The 24,503-nt window shown below is 47.6% G+C and overlaps 1 protein-coding gene across 1 annotated transcript in view; it reads right to left on the minus strand.

Moving 5' to 3' along the window:
• LOC139474744 (epithelial cell-transforming sequence 2 oncogene-like) overlaps positions 1–24,503 on the minus strand; it is a 68,866-nt gene that overhangs the window by 33,710 nt on the left and 10,653 nt on the right. Inside the window, exons 8-23 of the mRNA XM_071257862.1 lie at positions 24,201–24,340; positions 22,450–22,579; positions 21,854–21,969; positions 21,557–21,741; positions 21,224–21,313; positions 16,335–16,517; positions 13,806–13,909; positions 12,707–12,799; positions 11,872–12,022; positions 9,603–9,802; positions 9,012–9,157; positions 8,363–8,431; positions 6,893–7,117; positions 5,656–5,812; positions 4,907–4,972; positions 3,257–3,348 (exon numbers count right to left, since the gene is read on the minus strand). Coding sequence (XP_071113963.1) covers positions 3,257–3,348; positions 4,907–4,972; positions 5,656–5,812; positions 6,893–7,117; positions 8,363–8,431; positions 9,012–9,157; positions 9,603–9,802; positions 11,872–12,022; positions 12,707–12,799; positions 13,806–13,909; positions 16,335–16,517; positions 21,224–21,313; positions 21,557–21,741; positions 21,854–21,969; positions 22,450–22,579; positions 24,201–24,340 — 2,147 coding nt within the window. The remainder of the gene's footprint in view (positions 1–3,256; positions 3,349–4,906; positions 4,973–5,655; positions 5,813–6,892; positions 7,118–8,362; positions 8,432–9,011; positions 9,158–9,602; positions 9,803–11,871; positions 12,023–12,706; positions 12,800–13,805; positions 13,910–16,334; positions 16,518–21,223; positions 21,314–21,556; positions 21,742–21,853; positions 21,970–22,449; positions 22,580–24,200; positions 24,341–24,503) is intronic.

Here is a 24,503-nt window from a genome sequence, read left to right on the forward strand (position 1 = left end):
ATTCATCAAGGCAAATTATCTGGACACCCTGACTGTGATAGTTATGAATGGTTCGGAGATAATTTGACCTCATAGACAGGATGGAATATTTTCCCCTGAAAAGTGCTCGGTCATCGCCATGTGCAGTGTATCCCATCTCTTGGAAAGCACTAGTGAGTGCAGTCTGGGAAACATTAATTGTATCTTTGATTCCTCCCAAATTCTACTACAAGTCAGGGTTACCTTCTGCTCATAAAGCTTGTACATTATACGCCTAATCACCCAGTATCAAAGCTGTCTAATATCCTTTTACTTCCCAGTTTTGTTTTTTGAGACTACCCTTATACCTCTTTTGTTTTCTTATCATAGCATAGACTTGATGGTATGAATTGATTTGGGGTTGGGTTATGGGTTGTTGATGAGGGGTTGGGTGGGGTTATGGAGTTGTTGACGAGGGGTTGGGTGGGGTTATGGAGTTGTTGATGAGGGGTTGGGTGGGGTTATTGATGAGTGTTTGGGTTGGGCTATGAGGTTGTTGATGAGATGGTGGGTGGGGTTATTGAGTTGTTGATGAGGGGTTGGGTGGGGTTATGGAGTTGTTGACGAGGGGTTGGGTGGGGTTATGGAGTAGTTGACGTGGGGTTATGGAGTAGCTGACGAGGGGTTGGGTGGGGTTATGGAGTAGTTGACGTGGGGTTATGGAGTAGCTGACGAGGGGTTGGGTGGGGTTATGGAGTAGTTGACGAGGGGTTGGGTGGGGTTATGGAGTAGTTGACGTGGGGTTATGGAGTAGCTGACGAGGGGTTGGGTGGGGTTATGGAGTAGTTGACGTGGGGTTATGGTGTAGTTGATGAGGGGTTGGGTGGGGTTATGGAGTAGTTGACGAGGGGTTGGGTGGGGTTATGGAGTAGTTGACGTGGGGTTATTGAGTAGTTGACGAGGGGTTGTGTGGGGTTATGGAGTAGTTGACAAGGGGTTGGGTGGGGTTATGGAGTAGTTGACGAGGGGTTGGGTGGGGTTATGGAGTTGTTGATGAGGGGTTGGGTGGGGTTATTGATGAGTGTTTGGGTTGGGCTATGAGGTTGTTGATGAGAGGTTGGGTGGGGTTATTGAGTTGTTGATGAGGGGTTGGGTGGGGTTATGGAGTTGTTGAGGGGTTGGGTGGGGTTATGGAGTAGTTGACGTGGGGTTATGGAGTAGTTGACGAGGGGTTGGGTGGGGTTATGGAGTAGTTGACGTGGGGTTATGGAGTAGTTGACGAGGGGTTGGGTGGGGTTATGGAGTAGTTGACGTGGGGTTATGGAGTAGTTGACGAGGGGTTGGGTGGGGTTATGGAGTTATTGACGAGGAGTTGGGTTATGGAGTTGTTGACAAGGGGTTGTGTGGGGTTATGGAGTAGTTGACGAGGGTTTGGGTGGGGTTATGGAGTAGTTGACGAGGGGTTGGGTGGGGTTATGGAGTTGTTGACGAGGGGTTGGGTGGGGTTATGGAATAGTTGACGAGAGGTTGGGTGGGGTTATGGAGTTGTTGACGAGGGGTTGGGTGGGGTTATGGAGTAGCTGACGAGGGGTTAGGTGGTGTTATGGAGTTGTTGACGAGGGGTTGTGTGGGGTTATGGAGTTGTTGACGAGGGGTTGTGTGGGGTTATGGAGTAGTTGACGAGGGGTTGTGTGGGGTTATGGAGTAGTTGACGAGGGGTTGGGTGGGGTTATGGAGTTGTTGACGAGGGGTTGGGTGGGGTTATGGAGTTGTTGACGAGGGGTTGTGTGGGGTTATGGAGTAGTTGCCGAGGGGTTGGGTGGGGTTATGGAGTTGTTGACGAGGGGTTGGGTGGGGTTATGGGGTTGTTGACGAGGGGTTGATTGGGGTTATGGAGTTGTTGATGAGGGGTTGTGTGGGGTTATGAAGTTGTTGATGAGGGGTGATGGGGGTTGAGATAGGCATTCTAGTCCTTCTATTATATTATTTGCTGCTTATTTGATCATTATACTCCATAGGGATTCTGGGCTAAGAATCCATCCAAGGAACCTATGCTGATTGTAAGAAGGGACTTGATTGATGGTGTCACTGGAACCCTAACAGTGCAGAACGTAATTTGCATCACCTGATTGTCTGGTCCAGATGTGCCGTCAGAGAGCTGGAATTTTCTTGAGTGTGGCGTTAAATGACAAACTTGTTCTTTATAAAGAAGGCCACAGAAATGGCAGTTCTTCAGCCTGTACCCTGGACAGTACAGAGGAAAAAAATGCAACTCTCCATATTTAGTTCTTAGTTCCTTGGTTATATGATAAATGTTCTCTCCCCCTACAGAGAACATAACCGCTACCTGTACTGATCAGGAGAGAACTGACAGGGGACGAGGTCAGGGATGTCTCCTGTAAATAGTGCTTACTACAGTGTTACACAACTTTCTCTGTTTTACTTCGACTTTTGAACAAAATGATTCTGACACTGTCAAAGCACACTTTTTCGCACTAAAGAAAAGGCTGCTACCCTGCAATGAAGTTACTTCTATCTGGTTTGTCAGTAGAAATGTAATAAAGTTTCATCAGAACGCACGCCTTGTCACTGCAGTGCTGCTGTCCTTCACAGAATGAAGTGCCATAAAATACCTTGGGAGTACCCTAGTAATTATCTCCCTTTATTTCCTATTTTCAACAAGAGTTTCTCTCAGATTTACCACCTGAGGGCCATGTCCCAGGTGACATGTACAGAGATGTGACTCACTCAATCTCCAAGTCAGATCTTAGTCCTCACTCCAGATTAATAAAGATCTGAGGACGTCACATTACAGGTCACGTTAGACCGACTTTTCGCAAACTATGACCGAACAATGGAATGACCGACAGAAAGTCGACATTAGCCAATTCCAAGACAGCTTTCTCGTGCTTTACGGCACTGGTCGCTCATGCCATCAACCAATAGCTCGTCAGTCCTGAACTCATCCACCGGCTGCTATGACTAATGTTGTTGACTGGTAGGTGGGATGAAATAGGCTCTAATGTGTCATTCAAGATTATTTCACTCATACAGAGACATGCTTGTCTTCCTGTACTGATCTAGATATATGCCAGCACTTTACAGCCCTCGCTCACAGAGATACCATGTCGCAGTTTAACAGGGAAACCCTACTCAGACACATCATCCTGTCTCCAAGGTGACCAGTTGGATCAGCCAGGGATCAAACCACAACCCTCCACCCTCTGGGCAGACTGGTTATAAAAAATATCCACACACTGACACAGTTCCTGTCTAAAGTTCCTAAAATGGCGCTCACCTAAGTTCTGGCACGACAGAGTCCTCTGCTGGGGGTTTGAGGTGCGCCACATCCTGGTGTTTGATGAGGTAGCGGTTGGCTTCCAGAAGTGCCTGAAACAGACAATATCTTCATAATCACAGTCAGTGTAGTTAGTTCAAAACTTGTCCAGTGCACGATGAACACTGTAAGGCTAAAAATAATAATAGTCTTGGTTCTTAGGCACTACCTGCATTATCATAAAGTCTGCTGCTTTTTTTGTTTTTATTTCCATTTTCACAATTTTTTAAAAATTCTTTAAATTTTTCGCGTCTCGAACACACGACCCTGGCAGTGAAATGCCAAACGATAGTTAAGAGCAACATGATTTCACCGAAATTATTGTAAACAAAATTTGGTTACAAACTAGCTTGAACAACCAATATGTATAATAAAAAACCCTCACAATATTTAAAAAAAGCCATTGCCTGACAACCAATTCTTTTATTTTTTGAAGTCTAACTCATCTGGTTATTTTACATTGAACTGATTAATATGTCAGCAACACAGAATTACATCATGCATACATCAAGTCAGACTACAGGTATCTTTATTTTCTTGGTCTACTGATGCATGCATGCATAGTTTGTTGCTTTCACAAAGCTGAGGTAGGAGTGAAGAGAGTTAACTGACTTTAAAAGTCCAGTTTCCACCCTTGCCAAACTAGGCTGGAATTCCTGGGCTCAATCTTAGTGCTAACCAGTGGCTATTACCAGTTATGTCCCTTCTAAGCCTCTCCTATGGACCAATCAGATTCCACTTTTCATATCACTTGCGTTTGTTTCACACAAAATGGTGGCGCCCAGTCAGGACAATCTGATCGATAATCAAGATCTATATTGTGATAAAACGGGTCTTACATCGTGAAATGCATCAAATCACTTGAGCACCTTGATTAAAGATATGAAAAGATTTGGAAAATATCTGCTGACAACGAGTTGGCGGTGCACATGCTTTGCAAATCCTACAATTGAATGAAATCTGCACGACAGTTTACAAACTGGATTTCAATTTCAGTGCACGATTTTGATTGGACTATGCATAGACATGTTACTCCAGACAAAATGTAACTCCATCATACCAGCCTACTTCGACAAGGGTGGAAACTGGACTTTTATAGTCAGTTAACTCACTTGCCTCTGGAAGATGCAATGAAACATAACCAAGTGACTTTCTCTCAGGCTACATGTATATGTGTGGCTGCCATGTGTGATGAGATAAAATGATAATAACAATAACGATAACAAAAATAGGCTATTTTTATTGCCCATATTTCCACGCCACTCAAGGGCCTGCTCAAAGCGCTGTTATTACCCTGGTTACTGGATCATTGTGCACTCAAGAATCATTCTCAGCTCCCTGGGGAGTAAGCAACCCAAGCTGCCTATTAGGCGCTCGAAAATTAACAACATTGCCTTCTCATCCTACCGGGTACCCATTCACTGCTGGGGGAACAGAGGCATATTAAGAACAAAGTCGCTTGCACAAGGAGACGTGACATGTGTTACATGTGCTTCAGTGTGGGGCAGGACCGAAGCCTTAGAAACTCTCAGGAGTCAAGTAGCCAAGGACTCTGCCCAACTGACGTTACTTAACTTCACTTGATTTGTGACGTGTGCCACCAAGACCTACCGGACAGTTGATGATTCTCTTCTGCAGCGTGACAAGTTGTCGCTCCCTCTGTACACGGCGCTTGCACTGAAACAAAGAACACTCAGTCGCAGAACACACCATACAAGCACTGATATCCCCTCTGTTGGGACTCTGGGAAACAAATGATCTTCAGCAACCTTGGCTAAAAAAAATAATAGTCTTAGTTCTCAGGAACCACCCAACATAATTTTTGTGTCCATTTAATTTAAAAACAAAAATCCTTATACTTAAAAACAATGCGATCCAATATAGCACACAGTTACTTCCCTTTACATGTGCACTGCTTTGATATTGTCATGCGGCAATAGAAGTTTGAATGCTTGTTTATTTAGGGAGGACCTTTCCCAGGTTGATACTATTTATTTGGTTACATACTATTTTGAACAAGCGAAAGAAAAAAGAAGAAACCACCGCCGCCCACTCTATAATTTCAAGTCATTGCATGAGAACCAATTCTTGTATTTTTTAATGCCTAAGACGTGACTTAATGGATCAGGTGGTCAGACTAGGTGACTTGGTTGATAGCGTGTCATCGACGGTGTGTATCACAGCTAACAATATAGATCATCAGGGATACACAGTCGTCGAAGGTTGGAATGCATGTTACAGCGTGAATATTGGCGACAGGAGAATGAAACAAACTTCACTCACTCACTCACACACTCCATGTACGTTAGAAGGACCACAGTCGGCGGGGCAAGTTGTTCTGTATGGCTTCAGTAACTCACCTCCTTGATGCCGCGATCCAGCTCCCGCATGGTGGCAATGGCATTGGCCAGGTCCTCGCGGTCAGCATGGTTGCGTGGCGTGTGGAGTTCGAACCAGCTGAGCAGAGTGACATACTCCGAGATGCGACGACTTGGCTGCAGCAGGAGCTCCTGGAGGCTGAAGTCGGAAGGAGTGAGGTGAAATGAGGTTTAAGATCCTGTTCCAAGATTATTGCATTTCTATAACATGCATGAACGTGTGTGAGTGTGGCCGCTTGTACTAGTCTGGACTAATTCTTTAGACCGATTTTATAGTGCTAGCACACTGACACACCATGCCGCAGTTTAACATGAATATCACTCAGACACAGTATACTCCGAGCCGACCAGTCCTTGTTTCAGTCCCTTAATGCCGAGCGCCAGGCAGGGTAAGAACAAGTACTATCTTTTAACATCTTTTGGTATGGTGTGGCCGCGGATTGAACCGTGACCTTTCGCTCTCCGGGCTGATGCTCTACCACTAGACCACGGAGGCGGTCCTGAAGGAGGAAGAGGAAGAGGGGGAGGAAGACAATGCACTGGACACCAGAAATACATGTATCAATTGTGGGGTGTACAGGGTGTAACGAAACCAAAGGGTGTAACGGCTTGACAGTTCTGTACACCCGGCTGTTGACACTTTAAGTTGACACACCATGATGTAACTGGAATATTGTTCATGGCGACAATACACCCAACTCCCTTATTCTTCAATTGTACAGTTCTGTAATCACCTGTTGTATTATTTCCACCATTGAACTTTACACACTCTCACTTCTACAAGTGAATCCTGCGGTAGAAACTTAACAATATAGTCCACAAGTCCTAATAACGATAACTTATAGCAAAACCCTTAAAAATGACAAATTTCTACTAGACCTTATGATACCTTAACCATTGCGCAGTTTGACAAGAAGTATGACTAGTGCCAATTTCTAACGCTGCTACAGGACAATTTCTAATGCTTGAATAATTACATTTTCACACATTTGTCATTGACTGTTCATTTAACGAGCAAGCATCTCTGTCATTCCCTATCGTGTGTCAAACACCCACATTGTGTATCAAAAGTATATACAATACATATTTTCTGACATTCTTACTTCCTACACAAACACTTCCAGTGATAGGCCAATCAGACAGCTAGATTTAATAAATCATGATTGTAGTCTTTCCTCCATTGTCCCGGACATGAATCAAAATGTCTTGTGTCACTCACGTCAGCATCTTGGTCTCGGGGAGGTGCTGGTGGCGAAGGAGGTACGCGCGGAATGCTGGCGTATTCTCCTTGCAGCGCTCAATTGCACGGAGGATGACTTCGTTATTGTTGATGAAGTTGGTGTATGCCTTGAGCTGTAAGCAGAACTTGACGAAGATGTCGCCGATGCATGTATGCTGGTACGTCCAGTCTGCCAGCCGGTTCTTCAGATCCTCAGTCAGCTGTCTGGAACAGAAAGATGTTTCAAGCTCAAGTCAGCAACTGCATCATCACCATGGCAACTTGTGATACTCAGAGGGACAAACCATCAACGAAAACTACGTAGTCATCCAATAAGGCTGGGACAGGTAACTCAGGTACTCTGGTCGTGTGGGTCCTGAGTAGGACCTGGGTACCCACAGGACTACCCTGACCCGTGGTTAGTCACATGAGATATTGTTTAATGACAAAAACTTACTATAGCTCAGTGGTTACACTACAAGTCGCTAATGTTCGCATTTCTTTCTTCTACATGTTTGAGTAAAGATAAAGCTTCAGTCAACTTCAGTGAACGCACGATCTGATTGTTTGATACATGTAGCTAAATAGTTTTAGCCAGGGCTGTGGTAAAACAATTCCCAATCAGACATTTTGTTCCCGACTTGCAATGGGTATCCGGGTAGGGTCGGGTAATAGGCGGTCGGGTAATAGGCGGTCGGGTAATAGGCGGACGGGTAATAGGCGGACGGGTAATAGGCGGTCGGGTAATAGGCGGTCGGGTAATAGGCGGTCGGGTAATAGGCGGTCGGGTAATAGGCGGACGGGTAATAGGCGGTCGGGTAATAGGCGGTCGGGTAATAGGCGGTCGGGTATGCGGGCAGTAAATTTGGACTCGTCCCAGCCCTTTGTCCAAGCATCATTCTGTCAGCATTATATAACCCAGTATTCTGATTGGTCCGCAGACCGTATCATATGTTTGTAACATCATGACTATGTTGCTGAATGCGCCAGCCATATCACATCTTGAAAGTGGTGTTGTCAGATGTTTTCATGGACAACTACTATATCATATTCAAGGATGTGAAAATGTATCAACTGTTCCAAGAAAATTGTCCAAATAGTGACGCATGCTTTAAACTAAATGTTGAGAGAAAACTAAGTGAATTTACTCAATGATGGTGAGTTTACCTGTTGATGGTGAGTTTACCCAGTGATGTGAATTTACCTAGTGATGGTGAGTTTACCTGTTGATGGTGAGTTTACCTAGTGATGGTGAGTTTACTTTGTGATGGTGAGTTTACCGAGTGATGGTGAGTTTACCTAGTGATGGTGAGTTTACTTTGTGATGGTGAGTTTACCTGGTGATGGTGAGTTTACCTAGTGATGGTGAGTTTACCTGGTGATGGTGAGTTTACCCGGGGATGGTGAGTTTACCTGGTGATGGTGAGTTTAACTAGTGATGGTGAGTTTACCTGCTGATGGTGAGTTTACCTGCTGATGGTGAGAATGGCCATGATGTCCGTGAAGATGACATGCAGATTCTGGCTGCTGATGATCGCCCTGGAAAACGAAACAAACAGGAAATCTTAGAGAAGGTGACCAAGTAACCTTTGTCCTAGATTAAATTTGTTTGTTAGTTTCTTGTTTAACGCTGCACTCAGCAATATTCCAGAAATATGACGGCTGTCTGTAAATAATCAAGTCTGGATCAGACAGTCCAGTGACTGACATCATGAGCATCAATCCATGCAATCGATTCAACCAAGTCAGCGAGCCTGACCACCCGATCCTGTTAGTTGCCTCTTACGACAAGCAAAGTCACCTTTTACGACAAGCATGGGTTGTTGAAGACCTATTCTACCAAGGATCTTCAAGGGTCTCCTAGAATTAAAAAGTATTTCAGTCCATTATCTTATGACATGTCATGCAGGATGACACAATGGTGAAACTGACACAATGGACATGAAATGACAAACCAAGGATCATAATCTGGGACAATGTGGGATTAAAACCCGAACGTAGCTGACTCATACCACAGGGCCACCCAAGTCCGCGGTTAAAGATGATTTGGAAAAAATCCACGGATCTTTGTTTTTACTGTTCATTCATTCTTCATGCAATCATTGAAACATGGTGTCACCTGTTGGCAGTGAGAGCGGACTTGAGAGGCTTGTAGTACACATCTCGGACAGCCCTCAACATGCGGTTGTACTCCATCTCACTGGTGAGGATCTCAAAAGCTATCGGAGTCCGCTTCTCGGGGTGCTCAGTAAACTGCTGGGATGTCTGGACAGAGAAAGTGGGATACATACTGTAGGATATCACATATTCACTGTAAATCATGAAAATCACAAAAAATGCGATTGTCTCAGCCACTGCCAGAGAGAGGCCCCACCAGCCACTTGGACCACACATTACAGAGAGAGGCCCTACCAGCCACTGAGACATGGGCACATTACAGAGAGAGGCCCTAAAAGTGGGACCACACATTACAGAGAGAGGCCCTAAAAGTGGGACCACACATTACAGAGAGAGGACCTACCAGCCACTGGGACCACACATTACAGAGAGAGGCCCTAAAAGTGGGACCACACATTACAGAGAGAGGACCTACCAGCCACTGGGACCACACATTACAGAGAGAGGACCTACCAGCCACTGGGACCACACATTACTGAGAGAGGACCTACTAGGCACTGGGACATGGACACATTACAGAGAGAGGCCTTACCAGCCGCTGGGACTTGGTTGCTCGGAGGGTGCCGGTCGTCATGGTGCCAAACTTGTTCCTGAGGTCCTGTGTCTTGAGGGTGACGGTCTTCCTCTCCATCGTTGTGTTGCTCACTGCCTGTTGCCTCAGCATGTTCTTCTCGTCCTTGGAAATCTTCTCCTGACTGTCATACTTCTCCGCTGAGTCCATCTGCAGGTCATCTGTAACAAAAGCCACGATGTCAGCTACACTTTACATCCACATCAGGTGATATAGATCTCCCAATCTCATGATCTGTTACATCTAGAAATGTATAGATCTCAATATTGTATCACACTTTAACTGATCCCCAACATACATAATTCTGCATACAGACACACAACACATTACATCCAGGAGTCTTCAATTACACTTGCAGGAGCTAAAGTTGAAATGCATACAAATAAATACTTTTGTACTCGTCAAGTGCTAGGCCATTTTCTCATGAACAATGTCATGATCCACTTATCACAGGGACCAGGTCATGATCCACCACAGGGACCAGGTCATGATCCCTTCATCACAGGACCCACGTCATGATCCACTCATCACAGGGACCAGGTCATGATCCACTAACCACAGGGACCAGGTCATGATCCACTAACCACAGGGACCAGGTCATGATCCAATCATCACAGGACCCACGTCATGATCCACTCATCACAGGACCCACGTCATGATCCACTCATCACAGGGACCAGGTCATGATCCACCCACCACAGGGATCAGGTCATGTTCCACTAACCACAGGGACCAGGTCATGATCCACTTATCAAAGGGACCAGGTCATGATCCACTCATCACAGGGACCAGGTCATGATCCACTCACCACAGGGACCAGGTCATGATCCACTCATCACAGGGACCAGGTCATAATCCACTCATCAAAGGGACCAGGTCATGATCCAGCAATCACAGGGAGCAGGTCATGATCCACACTTCACAGGGACCAGGTCATGATCCACCCATCACAGGGACCAGGTCATGATCCACCTATCACAGGGACCAGGTCATGATCCACCCATCACAGGGACCAGGTCATGATCCACTCATCAAAGGGACCAGGTCATAATCCACCCACTACATGGATCAGGTCATGATCCACTCATCACAGGGACCAGGTCATGATCCACTCATCACAGGGACCAGGTCATGATCCACCCACCACAGGGACCAAGTCATGATCCACCCACCACAGGGACCAGGTCATGATCCACTAACCACAGGGACCAGGTCATGATCCACTCATCACAGGACCCATGTCATGATCCACTCATCACAGGACCCATGTCATGATCCACCCACCACAGGACCCATGGCGTGATCCACCCACCACAGGACCCATGTAATGATCCACTCACCGCTGGGACCAGGTCATGATCCATTCATCACAGGACCCACGTCATGATCCACCCACCACAGGGACCAAGTCATGATCCACCCACCACAGGGACCAGGTCATGATCCACTAACCACAGGGACCAGGTCATGATCCAATCATCACAGGACCCATGTCATGATCCACTCATCACAGGACCCATGTCATGATCCACCCACCACAGGACCCATGGCGTGATCCACCCACCACAGGACCCATGTAATGATCCACTCACCGCTGGGACCAGGTCATGATCCACTCATCAAAGGGACCAGGTCATGATCCATTCATCACAGGACCCACGTCATGATCCACCCACCACAGGGACCAGGTCATGATCCACCCACCACAGGGACCAGGTCATGGTCCATTCATCACAGGACCCATGTCATGATCCATTCACCACATGGACAAGGTCATGATCCACCCACCACAGGGACCAGGTCATGATCCAATCATCACAGGACCCATGTCATGATCCACTCACCACATGGACCAGGTCATGATCAACCCATCACAGGGACCAGGTCATGATCTACTCATCAAAGGAGCCATGTCATGATCCACTCTCACAAGGACCAGGTCATGATCCACTCATCACAGGGACCAGGTCATGATCCGCCCACCACAGGACCCATGTCGTGATCCACCCACCACAGGACCCATGTCATGATCCGCCCACCACAGGGACCAGGTCATGATCCACCCACCACAGGACCCATGTTGTGATCCACCCACCACAGGACCCATGTCATGATCCACTAATCACAGGACCCATGCCTTTAGGCACCCATGCTGTATCTGGAATATTGCGGACTGTAAGGTCAAACAACATTCCCTCACCTACTCTACCACAACCAACTCTCCACACACCTCTCTCCCTGCGGTCCTCCTCCTCCTCCTCCTCCTCCTGCTGGGAGTGGTCGCTGGTGATGTGTTCCACCTCACGGTCCAGGGAGGAGTCGGCCCCGCCTCCCTCGCGCCCTGGGATGTTGTCCCGACCCTGACGCTCTGTCTGCCGTGTCTGCACAACAAGCAGTTGTTGGAATTATGCACGAAATCAGAAACTGAAAAGTGAGAATTGAATGCTGTTCCAGCGGTGTACTAGTCAGGACTAACCCCGGTTGTATAGAGCTAGCCTTCTGATATACCTTGAGGAGTTTAACATGAACAGGTGAGGTGAAGTGAAATGGGGTTTAACGTCGCGTCCAAGATTATTGCACTTATATAGCGACGTGCATGTACATGTGTGTGTTTGTGTGGCTGCCTGTACTAGTCCTGACTGATGCTGATTTATAGTGCTAGCTCACTGAGATACCATGCCACAGTTTAACATGAATACCCCACTCCGACACAGTATACTGACTCCGAGCCGACCAGTCCTTGATTTAGCCCCTTAATGCCGAGCGCCAGACAGGGTAACAACAAGTACCATCTTTGAACGTCTTTTGGTATGACGCGGCCGGGGATTGAGCCCCAGACCTTCCGCTCTACCACTAGACCACGGAGGCGGTCTTTAACATGAATAACCCCACTCTGACACATTATACTGACTCGAAGCAGACCAGTCCAGGCAGGGTAACAACAAGTACAATCTTTTAACATCATCTGGTATGATCCAGCCAGGGATCTAACTGCCTGCCTTCTGCTCTGCTGGCAGACTCTATACCACTAGAACAGTAATTATACTTAAAAAAATAATACTTACCTGTCTTAGGTTATCAGCCCTTGTTGTCATGGAGATCTCAGTGACCCCTGCCTGCTCGAGAAGAAACTGACCCAGAAACTCCAGAGGATGAACCTACAAGCATGGATGACAAGTGTCACTTTACAACCCATCAACTGACACAGTGCAATCCATCAAGCTGGAACCTTGGTCATCTGAAAATGTCTGCAGTGTGTCAGAAATATGCGAAGATTTATTTGTTAGTATGGCTGGAAGAAACTCTTAAACATCTTATACAATACAAGATATTGAAAATAACTCAGTCTACTCTCAAAATTGATAAGCAATATAAGCAGTGTGTACTGCTGTATTAATGAGTCAGGGGTAGCAAGATTCAAATACCACCGAAGACCTCAACAACCCCACTTAGTTTCAAACACTGCTTGGTTCTCAAAACTTTAAAAGCATTTAAACATTTTTCAAACAAACATTAGAGTGACATAATAACGTTGTGTATCAAATGTGACAAGATTTTTGTAAAATAAATATAGATTCAATAACACTGATATGCAAATAAGTTGTTTTTTTAAACAATACTTTTAGATGTATGATGTAAAAAAATATATGAAAATCCATAGTAAAGCTTGATAAATATCAACAGAAAGTTTGTTCGGTCAACACAAGCAAATGCCAGCTGGGGAGCTGGAACCAGATTTGAATTAAGCTAAGACATTGATACAGGGTGAGGTATTGATGGTGAGGTATTGATGGTAAGCTATTGATGGTGAGGTATTGATGGTGAGGTATTGATGGTGAGGTGGTGAGATACTGATGGTGAGATACTGATGGTGAGGTGTTGATGGTGAGGTATTGATGGTGAGGTATTGATGATGAGGTATTGATGGTGAGATACTGATGGTGAGATACTGATGGTGAGCTATTGATGGTAAGCTATTGATGGTGAGGTATTGATGGTGAGGTATTGATGGTGAGGTATTGATGGTGAGGTATTCATGAGGTATTGATGGTGAGATATTGATGGTGAGATACTGATGGTGAGGTATTGATGGTGAGGTATTCATGAGGTATTGATGGTGAGATACTGATGGTGAGATACTGATGGTGAGATGATGTAACATACATTGCTCTGACTGCCGAGGGCGACAAGTCCGTCAGTGAGGGCCTGGGTGATGGAGTGGGTCCCCTGGATGTCAGCCTGACCCAGTGCGTCAAACACAACCTGGCCTGAACACAGACAACACATTCTCAGTTAAACAGGAATAAAAATGATATCTATGAAGATATAAATCTCAGTGAATGACACAGAATCAAAAAGCACAGAGGCTAATAGAAACTTGAATTGGCTGAAAACTAGTCGAGTTGAATTTTATTTCTGCCTGTATATTACAGCTATAAATACAAAGTCCAAACATGGGCAAAACTAGTCACTACTTGTAATTTGTGTCAGCATGAGTATTCTAATATTAGTATTAACTGACAATTATGTTGTTATTAAAACACATCCGTGACATTCTATTGTTTGCGTGCTGTTATTTGTCAGGAATGGAGAGTTGATTGTGTTTTCTGCTGCTGTTGCACGTGCTCCGTCACGAGGTGATCGTCACAATGCATGTTTCATGGCTCTTTAGAATGTTTTGTCAAAGTGTTAGACTAGTAGTGGTGGGACGATACAATGATGCACCAGTGGATCGCGATCTTTTCCTTCTCGATAAAAGTATCCATCACAGTCTCACTCTAAGTAAAAAATATCAATTGTGACCTTAAATGTTTGCTTTATTAACTGTTCCACTAGACACTTATCAGTAGTGAAAGTTAATAGTGAAAACATACATATTTTCCTTTGAGCCATACTTGACACTGCCAACTGTAAATCATCAGTGTGCCAGGTATTTGGTCATCCTGTCCATGAAAAAGATGACTTACGCATCCCAGATAAGAGCACATGCAAGTATCATGATACGTATCGGATCATGATTAAGGTATCATGATACGTATCGGATCATGATTAAGGTATCATGATACGTATCGGATCATGATTAAGGTATCATGATACATATCCGATCATGATTAAGGTATCATGATACATATCCGATCATGATTAAGGTATCATGATACATATCGGATCATGATTAAGGTATCATGATACATATCGGATCATGATTAAGGTATCATGATATGTATCCGATCATGATTAAGGTATCATGATACGTATCCGATCATGATTAAGGTATCATGATACATATCGGATCATGATTAAGGTATCATGATACGTATCCGATCATGATTAAGGTATCATGATACATATCGGATCATGATTAAGGTATCATGATACGTATCCGATCATGATTAAGGTATCATGATACGTATCGGATCATGATTAAGGTATCATGATACATATCCGATCATGATTAAGGTATCATGATACATATCCGATCATGAATAAGGTATCATGATACATATCCGATCATGATTAAGGTATCATGATACATATCGGATTATGATTAAGGTATCATGATACATATCCGATCATGATTAAGATATCATGATACATATCGGATCATGATTAAGGTATCATGATACATATCCGATCATGATTAAGGTATCATGATACGTATCCGATCATGATTAAGGTATCATGATACGTATCGGATTGCACAGTTGGTGTTTCGTCCCAGCCCTAAAGAGTAGAGATGTGTTTTAAGTAGGGGAATCTCCCCTGCTCCTCCAGTTACTCGAACATTCCCCTCTACGTGAGTGAGTGAGTGAGATTGTGTTTAATGCCACTTTGAGAAGTTTGTCCGTCACATCATTGTCAGCAGCTGAATGTGAGTGTGAAGTGAGTATAGGTGTTACTGCTAATCCTTCCTTCTAACAAGCATGAAATACTCGTATCCCCCACCAATATGACATGTCCGGTTGTGTGCAAGGCAAGAAAAATTGTACAGTTTTCAAGATCTGCTCCAGAAACGAGAACTACGGCCATTTTCAGTCAAAGTCAAAGTTGTTGCTATAGAAACATGAAAAATAAATCTTAAAAATCCCAAACTATCAAAAGGCAACGGTTCACCACCAGATATAAGAGCTATCTATGTGCCAAGTTTGGTGGAGAAATATTGCATGGTTTTCAAGATCTGCTCCAGAAAAGAGCACTACCACTATTTTCAGTCTAAGTCAAAATCGCTGCCATGGAAACTAGAAAAATAAATTTTTTAAATATCACCAAACTATCAAAAGGCACCAGTTCACAACTAGACCTGTCTGAGTTCGGTTAAGATATGTTTTTTTTTAGTTCTGCTCCAGAAAGGAAACATAATGTGCCGATGGACGGACGGACGGACAGCATCCATTCCGCCTTCCACATCATGGCAGGGGATAATAAACAGTAGAGTCTGGGTTAAAACGTGTCCACAGCAGTCCATGCTTGTCGAACAAGGCGATTTAGTTGATTGGGTGGTCAGGCTCGGCTCCGTGACCTGGCTGATGGCATGGATCTTAACTCATATCAATCACCAGATTGTCTCGTCATGACTCAATTACTTTCATACATTGAATATGGCTGAGTGTGGTGTTAAACAACACACAAATTATAACAGACAAGGCATCTGTATTTCCATGAGCGTAGGGCCGTGTCCACATTGTGTGTACTCACCAGTGAGCTGAGCTGCAATGTCCCGATGGGCTTTCTCAAAGTAAGGCGCCATGATCTGCTGACAGTCTGTGATTGCTTCCAGGGCCTGATCGGCCACATTTGCCCACACACGGAGCTTGCTTGGACAGAAATACTTCTCTGTGGGCTGGCCGTCCTTATATGGTATCAGCCACTCTGTGTTCACTGAAACAATTAGAGAGGTAAGGTCAATGTTGTGTTTATACAAAAGAGGGACTGAAAGGTGATGGATTTAACACCATATTGAACAGTTATTCAGTCACATCACAACATTTCAGCTACTGGTGGGGGGGAAGACCCAATTTGTTGCAGGTCTTAGACGTTTTCCGCATTAGTGAAGCGCTAAGACAACTGGGTCAAACCTGGTTCCTCAAAACAAAGAAGGCCAGCTTTAAAGAGGTAAGAGCTGATGTACTCAAGACTTACCGTGGTTGTAGGAGCTGATGTTACCTGAGACTGACTGAGGTTGTAGGAGCCAATGTTACCTGAGACTGACTGAGGTTGTAAGAGCCAATGTTACCTGCGACTTACCGTGGTTGTAGGAGCTGATGTTACCTGAGACTGACGGAGGTTGTAGGAGCCGATGTTACCTGAGACTGACTGAGGTTGTAGGAGCCAATGTTACCTGAGACTGACTGAGGTTGTAAGAGCCAATGTTACCTGAGACTGACGGAGGTTGTAAGAGCCAATGTTACCTGCGACTTACCGTGGTTGTAGGAGCCAATGTTACCTGAGACTGACGGAGGTTGTAAGAGCCAATGTTACCTGCGACTTACCGTGGTTGTAGGAGCTGATGTTACCTGTGACTGACGGAGGTTGTAAGAGCCGATGTTACCTGTGACTGACGGAGGTTGTAGGAGCCAATGTTACCTGAGACTGACGGAGGTTGTAAGGGCCAATGTTACCTGCCACTTACCGTGGTTGTAGGAGCCGATGTTACCTGTGACTGACGGAGGTTGTAAGAGCCGATGTTACCTGCGACTTACCATGGTTGTAGGAGCCCATGCTACCTGCGACTTACTGTGGTTGTAGGAGCCGATGTTACCTGTGACTGACGGAGGTTGTAAGAGCCGATGTTACCTGCGACTTACCGTGGTTGTAGGAGCCGATGCTACCTGTGACTTACCGTGGTTGTAGGAGCCGATGCTACCTGTGACTTACCGTGGTTGTAGGAGCCGATGCTACCTGCGACTTACCGTGGTTGTAAGAGCCGATGCTACCTGCGACTTACCGTGGTTGTAGGAGCCGATGCTACCTGTGACTTACCGTGGTTTTAGGAGCTGATGCTACCTGCGACTTACCGTGGTTGTAGGAGCCGATGCTACCTGCAACTTACCGTGGTTGTAGGAGCCGATGTTACCTGTGACTGACGGAGGTTGTAAGAGCCGATGTTACCTGCGACTTACCATGGTTGTAGGAGCCCATGCTACCTGCGACTTACTGTGGTTGTAGGAGCCGATGTTACCTGTGACTGACGGAGGTTGTAAGAGCCGATGTTACCTGCGACTTACCGTGGTTGTAGGAGCCGATGCTACCTGTGACTTACCGTGGTTGTAGGAGCCGATGCTACCTGTGACTTACCGTGGTTGTAGGAGCCGATGCTACCTGCGACTTACCGTGGTTGTAGGAGCCGATGCTACCTGCGACTTACCGTGGTTGTAGGAGCCGATGCTACCTGCGACTTACTGTGGTTGTAGGAGCTGATGCTACCTGCGACTTACCGTGGTTGTAGGAGCCGATGCTACCTGCGACTTACCGTGGTTGTAGGAGCCGATGCTACCTGCGACTTACCGTGGTTGTAGGAGCCGATGCTACCTGTGACTTACCGTGGTTGTAGGAGCCGATGCTACCTGCGACTTACCATGGTTGTAGGAGCTGATGCTACCTGCGACTTACCGTGGTTGTAGGAGCCGATGCTACCTGCGACTTACCGTGGTTGTAGGAGCCGATGCTACCTGCGACTTACCGTGGTTGTAAGAGCTGATGCTACCTGCGACTTACTGTGGTTGTAGGAGCCCATGCTACCTGCGACTTACTGTGGTTGTAGGAGCTGATGCTACCTGCGACTTACCGTGGTTGTAAGAGCTAATGCTACCTGCGACTTACTGTGGTTGTAGGAGCTGATGCTACCTGTGACTTACCGTGGTTGTAGGAGCCCATGCTACCTGCGACTTACCGTGGTTGTAGGAGCCAATGCTACCTGCGACTTACCGTGGTTGTAGGAGCCGATGCTACCTGTGACTTACCGTGGTTGTAGGAGCCCATGCTACCTGTGACTTACCGTGGTTGTAGGAGCCGATGCTACCTGCGACTTACCGTGGTTGTAGGAGCCGATGCTACCTGCGACTTACTGTGGTTGTAGGAGCCGATGCTACCTGTGACTTACCGTGGTTGTAGGAGCCGATGCTACCTGCGACTTACCGTGGTTGTAGGAGCCCATGCTACCTGCGACTTACCGTGGTTGTAGGAGCCGATGCTACCTGCGACTTACCGTGGTTGTAGGAGCTGATGCTACCTGTGACTTACCGTGGTTGTAGGAGCCGATGCTACCTGTGACTTACCGTGGTTGTAGGAGCCCATGCTACCTGCGACTTACCGTGGTTGTAGGAGCCGATGCTACCTGCGACTTACCGTGGTTGTAGGAGCTGATGCTACCTGTGACTTACCGTGGTTGTAGAAGCCCATGCTACCTGCGACTTACCGTGGTTGTAGGAGCCGATGCTACCTGCGACTTACCGTGGTTGTAGGAGCTGATGCTACCTGTGACTTACCGTGGTTGTAGGAGCCGATGCTACCTGCGACTTACCGTGGTTGTAGGAGCCGATGCTACCTGCGACTTACCGTGGTTGTAGGAGCCCATGCTACCTGCGACTTACTGTGGTTGTAGGAGCTGATGCTACCTGCGACTTACCGTGGTTGTAAGAGCTGATGCTACCTGCGACTTACCGTGGTTGTAGGAGCCGATGCTACCTGCGACTTACTGTGGTTGTAGGAGCTGATGTTACCTGCGACTTACCGTGGTTGTAAGAGCTGATGCTACCTGCGACTTACTGTGGTTGTAGGAGCTGATGCTACCTCCGACTTACCGTGGTTGTAAGAGCTGATGCTACCTGCGACTTACCGTGGTTGTAGGAGCCGATGCTACCTGCGACTTACTGTGGTTGTAGGAGCTGATGTTACCTGCGACTTACCGTGGTTGTAAGAGCTGATGCTACCTGCGACTTACCGTTGTTGTAGGAGCCCATGCTACCTGCGACTTACTGTGGTTGTAGGAGCTGATGCTACCTGCGACTTACCGTGGTTGTAGGAGCCGATGCTACCTGCGACTTACCGTGGTTGTAAGAGCTGATGCTACCTGCGACTTACCGTGGTTGTAGGAGCCGATGCTACCTGTGACTTACCGTGGTTGTAGGAGCCGATGCTACCTGTGACTTACCGTGGTTGTAGGAGCCGATGCTACCTGTGACTTACCGTGGTTGTAGGAGCTGATGCTACCTGCGACTTACCGTGGTTGTAGGAGCCGATGCTACCTGTGACTTACCGTGGTTGTAGGAGCTGATGCTACCTGCGACTTACCGTGGTTGTAGGAGCTGATGCTACCTGCGACTTACTGTGGTTGTAGGAGCTGATGCTACCTGCGACTTACTGTGGTTGTAAGAGCTGATGCTACCTGCGACTTACCGTGGTTGTAGGAGCCGATGCCACCTGCGACTTACTGTGGTTGTAGGAGCTGATGTTACCTGCGACTTACTGTGGTTGTAGGAGCTGATGCTACCTGCGACTTACTGTGGTTGTAAGAGCTGATGCTACCTGCGACTTACCGTGGTTGTAGGAGCCGATGCTACCTGCGACTTACTGTGGTTGTAGGAGCTGATGTTACCTGCGACTTACCGTGGTTGTAAGAGCTGATGCTACCTGCGACTTACCGTGGTTGTAGGAGCCGATGCTACCTGTGACTTACTGTGGTTGTAGGAGCTGATGCTACCTGCGACTTACCGTGGTTGTAGGAGCCGATGCTACCTGCGACTTACTGTGGTTGTAGGAGCTGATGCTACCTGCGACTTACCGTGGTTGTAGGAGCCGATGCTACCTGCGACTTAGTGTGGTTGTAGGAGCTGATGCTACCTGCGACTTACCGTGGTTGTAAGAGCTGATGCTACCTGCGACTTACCGTGGTTGTAAGAGCTGATGCTACCTGCGACTTACCGTGGTTGTAGGAGCCGATGCTACCTGCGACTTACTGTGGTTGTAGGAGCCAATGCTACCTGCGACTTACCGTGGTTGTAGGAGCCGATGCTACCTGTGACTTACCGTGGTTGTAGGAGCCGATGCTACCTGCGACTTACCGTGGTTGTAGGAGCCGATGCTACCTGCGACTTACTGTGGTTGTAGGAGCTGATGCTACCTGCGACTTACCGTGGTTGTAGGAGCTGATGCTACCTGCGACTTACTGAGGTTGTAGGAGCTGATGTTACCTGTGACTTACCGTGGTTGTAGGAGCCGATGCTACCTGCGACTTACTGAGGTTGTAGGAGCTGATGTTACCTGCGACTTACCGTGGTTGTAAGAGCTGATGCTACCTGCGACTTACTGAGGTTGTAGGAGCTGATGTTACCTGTGACTTACCGTGGTTGTAGGAGCCGATGTTACCTGCGACTTACTGAGGTTGTAGGAGCTGATGTTACCTGCGACTTACCGTGGTTGTAGGAGCTGATGCTACCTGCGACTTACCGTGGTTGTAAGAGCTGATGCTACCTGCGACTTACCGTGGTTGTAGGAGCCGATGCTACCTGCGACTTACTGTGGTTGTAGGAGCTGATGCTACCTGCGACTTACCGTGGTTGTAGGAGCCGATGCTACCTGCGACTTACCATGGTTGTAGGAGCCGATGATCCCGGTTGGTGAGGAGAACTGCATCCCTGTGAGGACACTCAGCTGCACCATCAGCTCCATCCCAGCCTCTGCAACATGGACCTCGGTCAGTGAGTTGGGGTTCTTATATCACAGCATCAACTTCAGATTACAGGAAAACACAAACTTATGAAATCTACACATGCAGTTAATATGTGCTGAAAGACCAATAGTCATAACTAGATTATAATTTGAGTTTGATTCATAAAATTAACCAGCAGACAAGAGTGATGAAAGTGAAAGGGTCCTTGTTATAACTTAAAGGTACGCCCACATTGTCGTGAAAGACTCACCCGATGCAGCCAGAGGGACAAACACATCCAGCTGTCCCCCCATGTTGGCTGGGAGGATGTGGTTGGTCACGCTTTCAAAGAACTCGCACGACTCGGAGGCATCGTAGTTGTTGATGTTGACGGTGCAGCCATGGACGAGACGGATGTCGCCTGGCTCATCCGAATGAGTAAACAGGCCCACGCTCCTGACAACATCAAATGTCATGTAACAAACATGAAAAATATATTGACATGAGTTCACGATCAAGAAGTTTCTTCAAACAAGAATCAAGCAAGTGAATTTTTAAATGTACATACTGAGCATTCCTGCCCTGTAGAACCTTCTCGATCTGATGCATCAGCGTCTCTGTGCTCGTCCCTCCATACTCGTACACGATCGGGATCACACCAAACATGACGGCATCAAGCAGCAGCTGCAGATACAGACACAATGTTAAGTATAACTAAGGCTAAAAAATAAATAATAGTCCTTGTTCTCGGGCACCTCCCTCATTATCATAAAGTCTACCGCACATTTCATTTTTGTTTCCATTTAAAAAAAAAAATTCCTCAAATAATCGGAGTCTCAAACACAAGACTAAGTGTTTAACAGTCCGCAACAATAGCCACCAGCCTGAAGCCCTAGTCTAGCAAAATTTTGTTTGGTCTTGTAAGCTCAACAAATGATAGTCAACGTGATACCACTTAACTCTACTGAAAATGATGCTTAGATGTTTGGGCACAAATGTTTTTGTCACAGACAGGTTCAAACACCTTGGCAATACAACTGCTCCAGCATCATACATCTGATAAACTGATTGCACATGATTATCATGATGATGATGAGGAGGAGGATGATGATGATGAGGATGATTATTCAGACATGTTCTGTCATCAGTTCACTGCCACCTCACCTCTGCTGCTGGGACTCGGGAGGAGATGAAGATGATGCGCGGTGTTGCCGTCACCTGGCTGCCACCAGGGGGCAGTGTGGTCACCTGGTTGTACGGGGTGGGATACCTTCCGCCTCCTGACAGGTCAGACCTGGTGTAAAGACACTGATACTTTAGGCATGATCCACATAATTAATTTAACAAGGAAGAACTTCTCCTTCCAACCACCTCCTGATGGCCCTCTCCCTCCACCACCTCCTGATGGCCTTCTCCCTCTCCCTCCACCACCTCCTGATGGCCCTCTCCCTCTCCCTCCACCACCTCCTGATGGCCCTCTCCCTCTCCCTCCATCACCTCCTGATGTCCCTCTCCCTCCACCACCTCCTGATGGCCCTCTCCCTCTCCCTCCACCACCTCCTGATGGCCCTCTCCCTCTCCCCCACCACCTCCTGATAGCCCCTTCCTCCCCCTCCATCACCTTCTGATGGCCCCTCCCTCTCCCTCTACCACCTCCTGATGGCCCCTCCCTCTCCCTCCATCACCTCCTGATGTCCCTCTCCCTCTCCCTCCATCACCTTCAGATGGCCCTCTCCCTCCACCACCTCCTGATGGCCCCTACCTCTCCCTCCACCACCTCCTGATGGCCCCTCCCTCCATCACCTCCTGATGGCCCTCTCCTCCATCACCTCCTGATGGCCCCTCCCTCACCCTCCACCACCTCCTGATTGCCCCTTCCTCCCCCTCCCTCACCCTCCACCACCTCCTGATGGCCCCTTCCTCCCCCTCCATCACCTCCTGATGGCCCCTTCATCCCCCTCCATCTCCCTCCACCACCTCCTGATGGCCCTCTCCCTCTCCCTCCACCACCTCCTGATGGCCTTCTCCCTCTCCCTCCACCACCTCCTGATGGCCCTCTCCCTCTCCCTCCACCACCTCCTGATGGCCCTCTCCCTCTCCCTCCACCACCTCCTGATGGCCCTCTCCCTCTCCCTCCATCACCTCCTGATGTCCCTCTCCCTCCACCACCTCCTGATGGCCCTCTCCCTCTCCCTCCACCACCTCCTGATGGCCCCTCCCTCCATCACCTCCTGATGGCCCTCTCCTCCATCACCTCCTGATGGCCCCTCCCTCACCCTCCACCACCTCCTGATTGCCCCTTCCTCCCCCTCCCTCACCCTCCACCACCTCCTGATGGCCCCTTCCTCCCCCTCCATCACCTCCTGATGGCCCCTTCATCCCCCTCCATCTCCCTCCACCACCTCCTGATGGCCCCTCCCTCCACCACCTCCTGATGGCCCCTCCCTCTCCCTCCACCACCTCCTGATGGCCCTCTCCCTCCATCACCTCCTGATGGCCCTCTCCCTCCAACACCTCCTGATGGCCCCTCCCTCACCCTCCACCACCTCCTGATGGCCCCTTCCTCCCCCTCCCTCACCCTCCACCACCTCCTGATGGCTCCTCCTTCTCCCCCACCACATCCTGATGGCTCCTCCCTCTCCCCCACCACTTCCTGATGGCCTCTCCCCCACCACTTCCTGATGGCCCCTCCCTCTCACCAACCACTTCCTTATGGCCCCTCCCTCTCCCCCCACCTCCTGATGGCTCCTCCCTCTCCCCCACCACATCCTGATGGCTCCTCCCTCTCCCTCCACCCCTTCCTGATGGCCTTCCCCCACCACTTCCTGATGGCCCCTCCCTCTCACCAACCACTTCCTTATGGCCCCTCCCTCTCCCCCCACCTCTTGGTGGCCTCTCCCTCTCCCTCCACACACCTCCTGATGGCCGTCCTGTTCGGCGGAAGGCCATTTGTCTCCACAAGTTCCCGAAACCTTGTCTCTGCAATATTCTCCAAGTGGATACATTCGGTCAGGGTGCGGTTGTTGACGCTCCGAGGATCATATTCCTCTCCAGACTGTCATCAAAGATAAAATTTATCTTAACAACCTTCATTTTCAAATGAGATAATAAATTTGGAAAATAATGAATATACATTTTTCCATTATCAACTGTTCTTTGTGCACCAAGGTAAAGTAGACAAAAAGGTAAGTGGCTGTGCTCGATTTAAACAAATCATA

The sequence above is a fragment of the Haliotis cracherodii genome, unplaced genomic scaffold (assembly GCF_022045235.1).
Source record: "Haliotis cracherodii isolate W230 unplaced genomic scaffold, xgHalCrac1.p SCAF_3, whole genome shotgun sequence".
Classification (NCBI taxonomy): Eukaryota; Metazoa; Mollusca; class Gastropoda; order Lepetellida; family Haliotidae; genus Haliotis; species Haliotis cracherodii.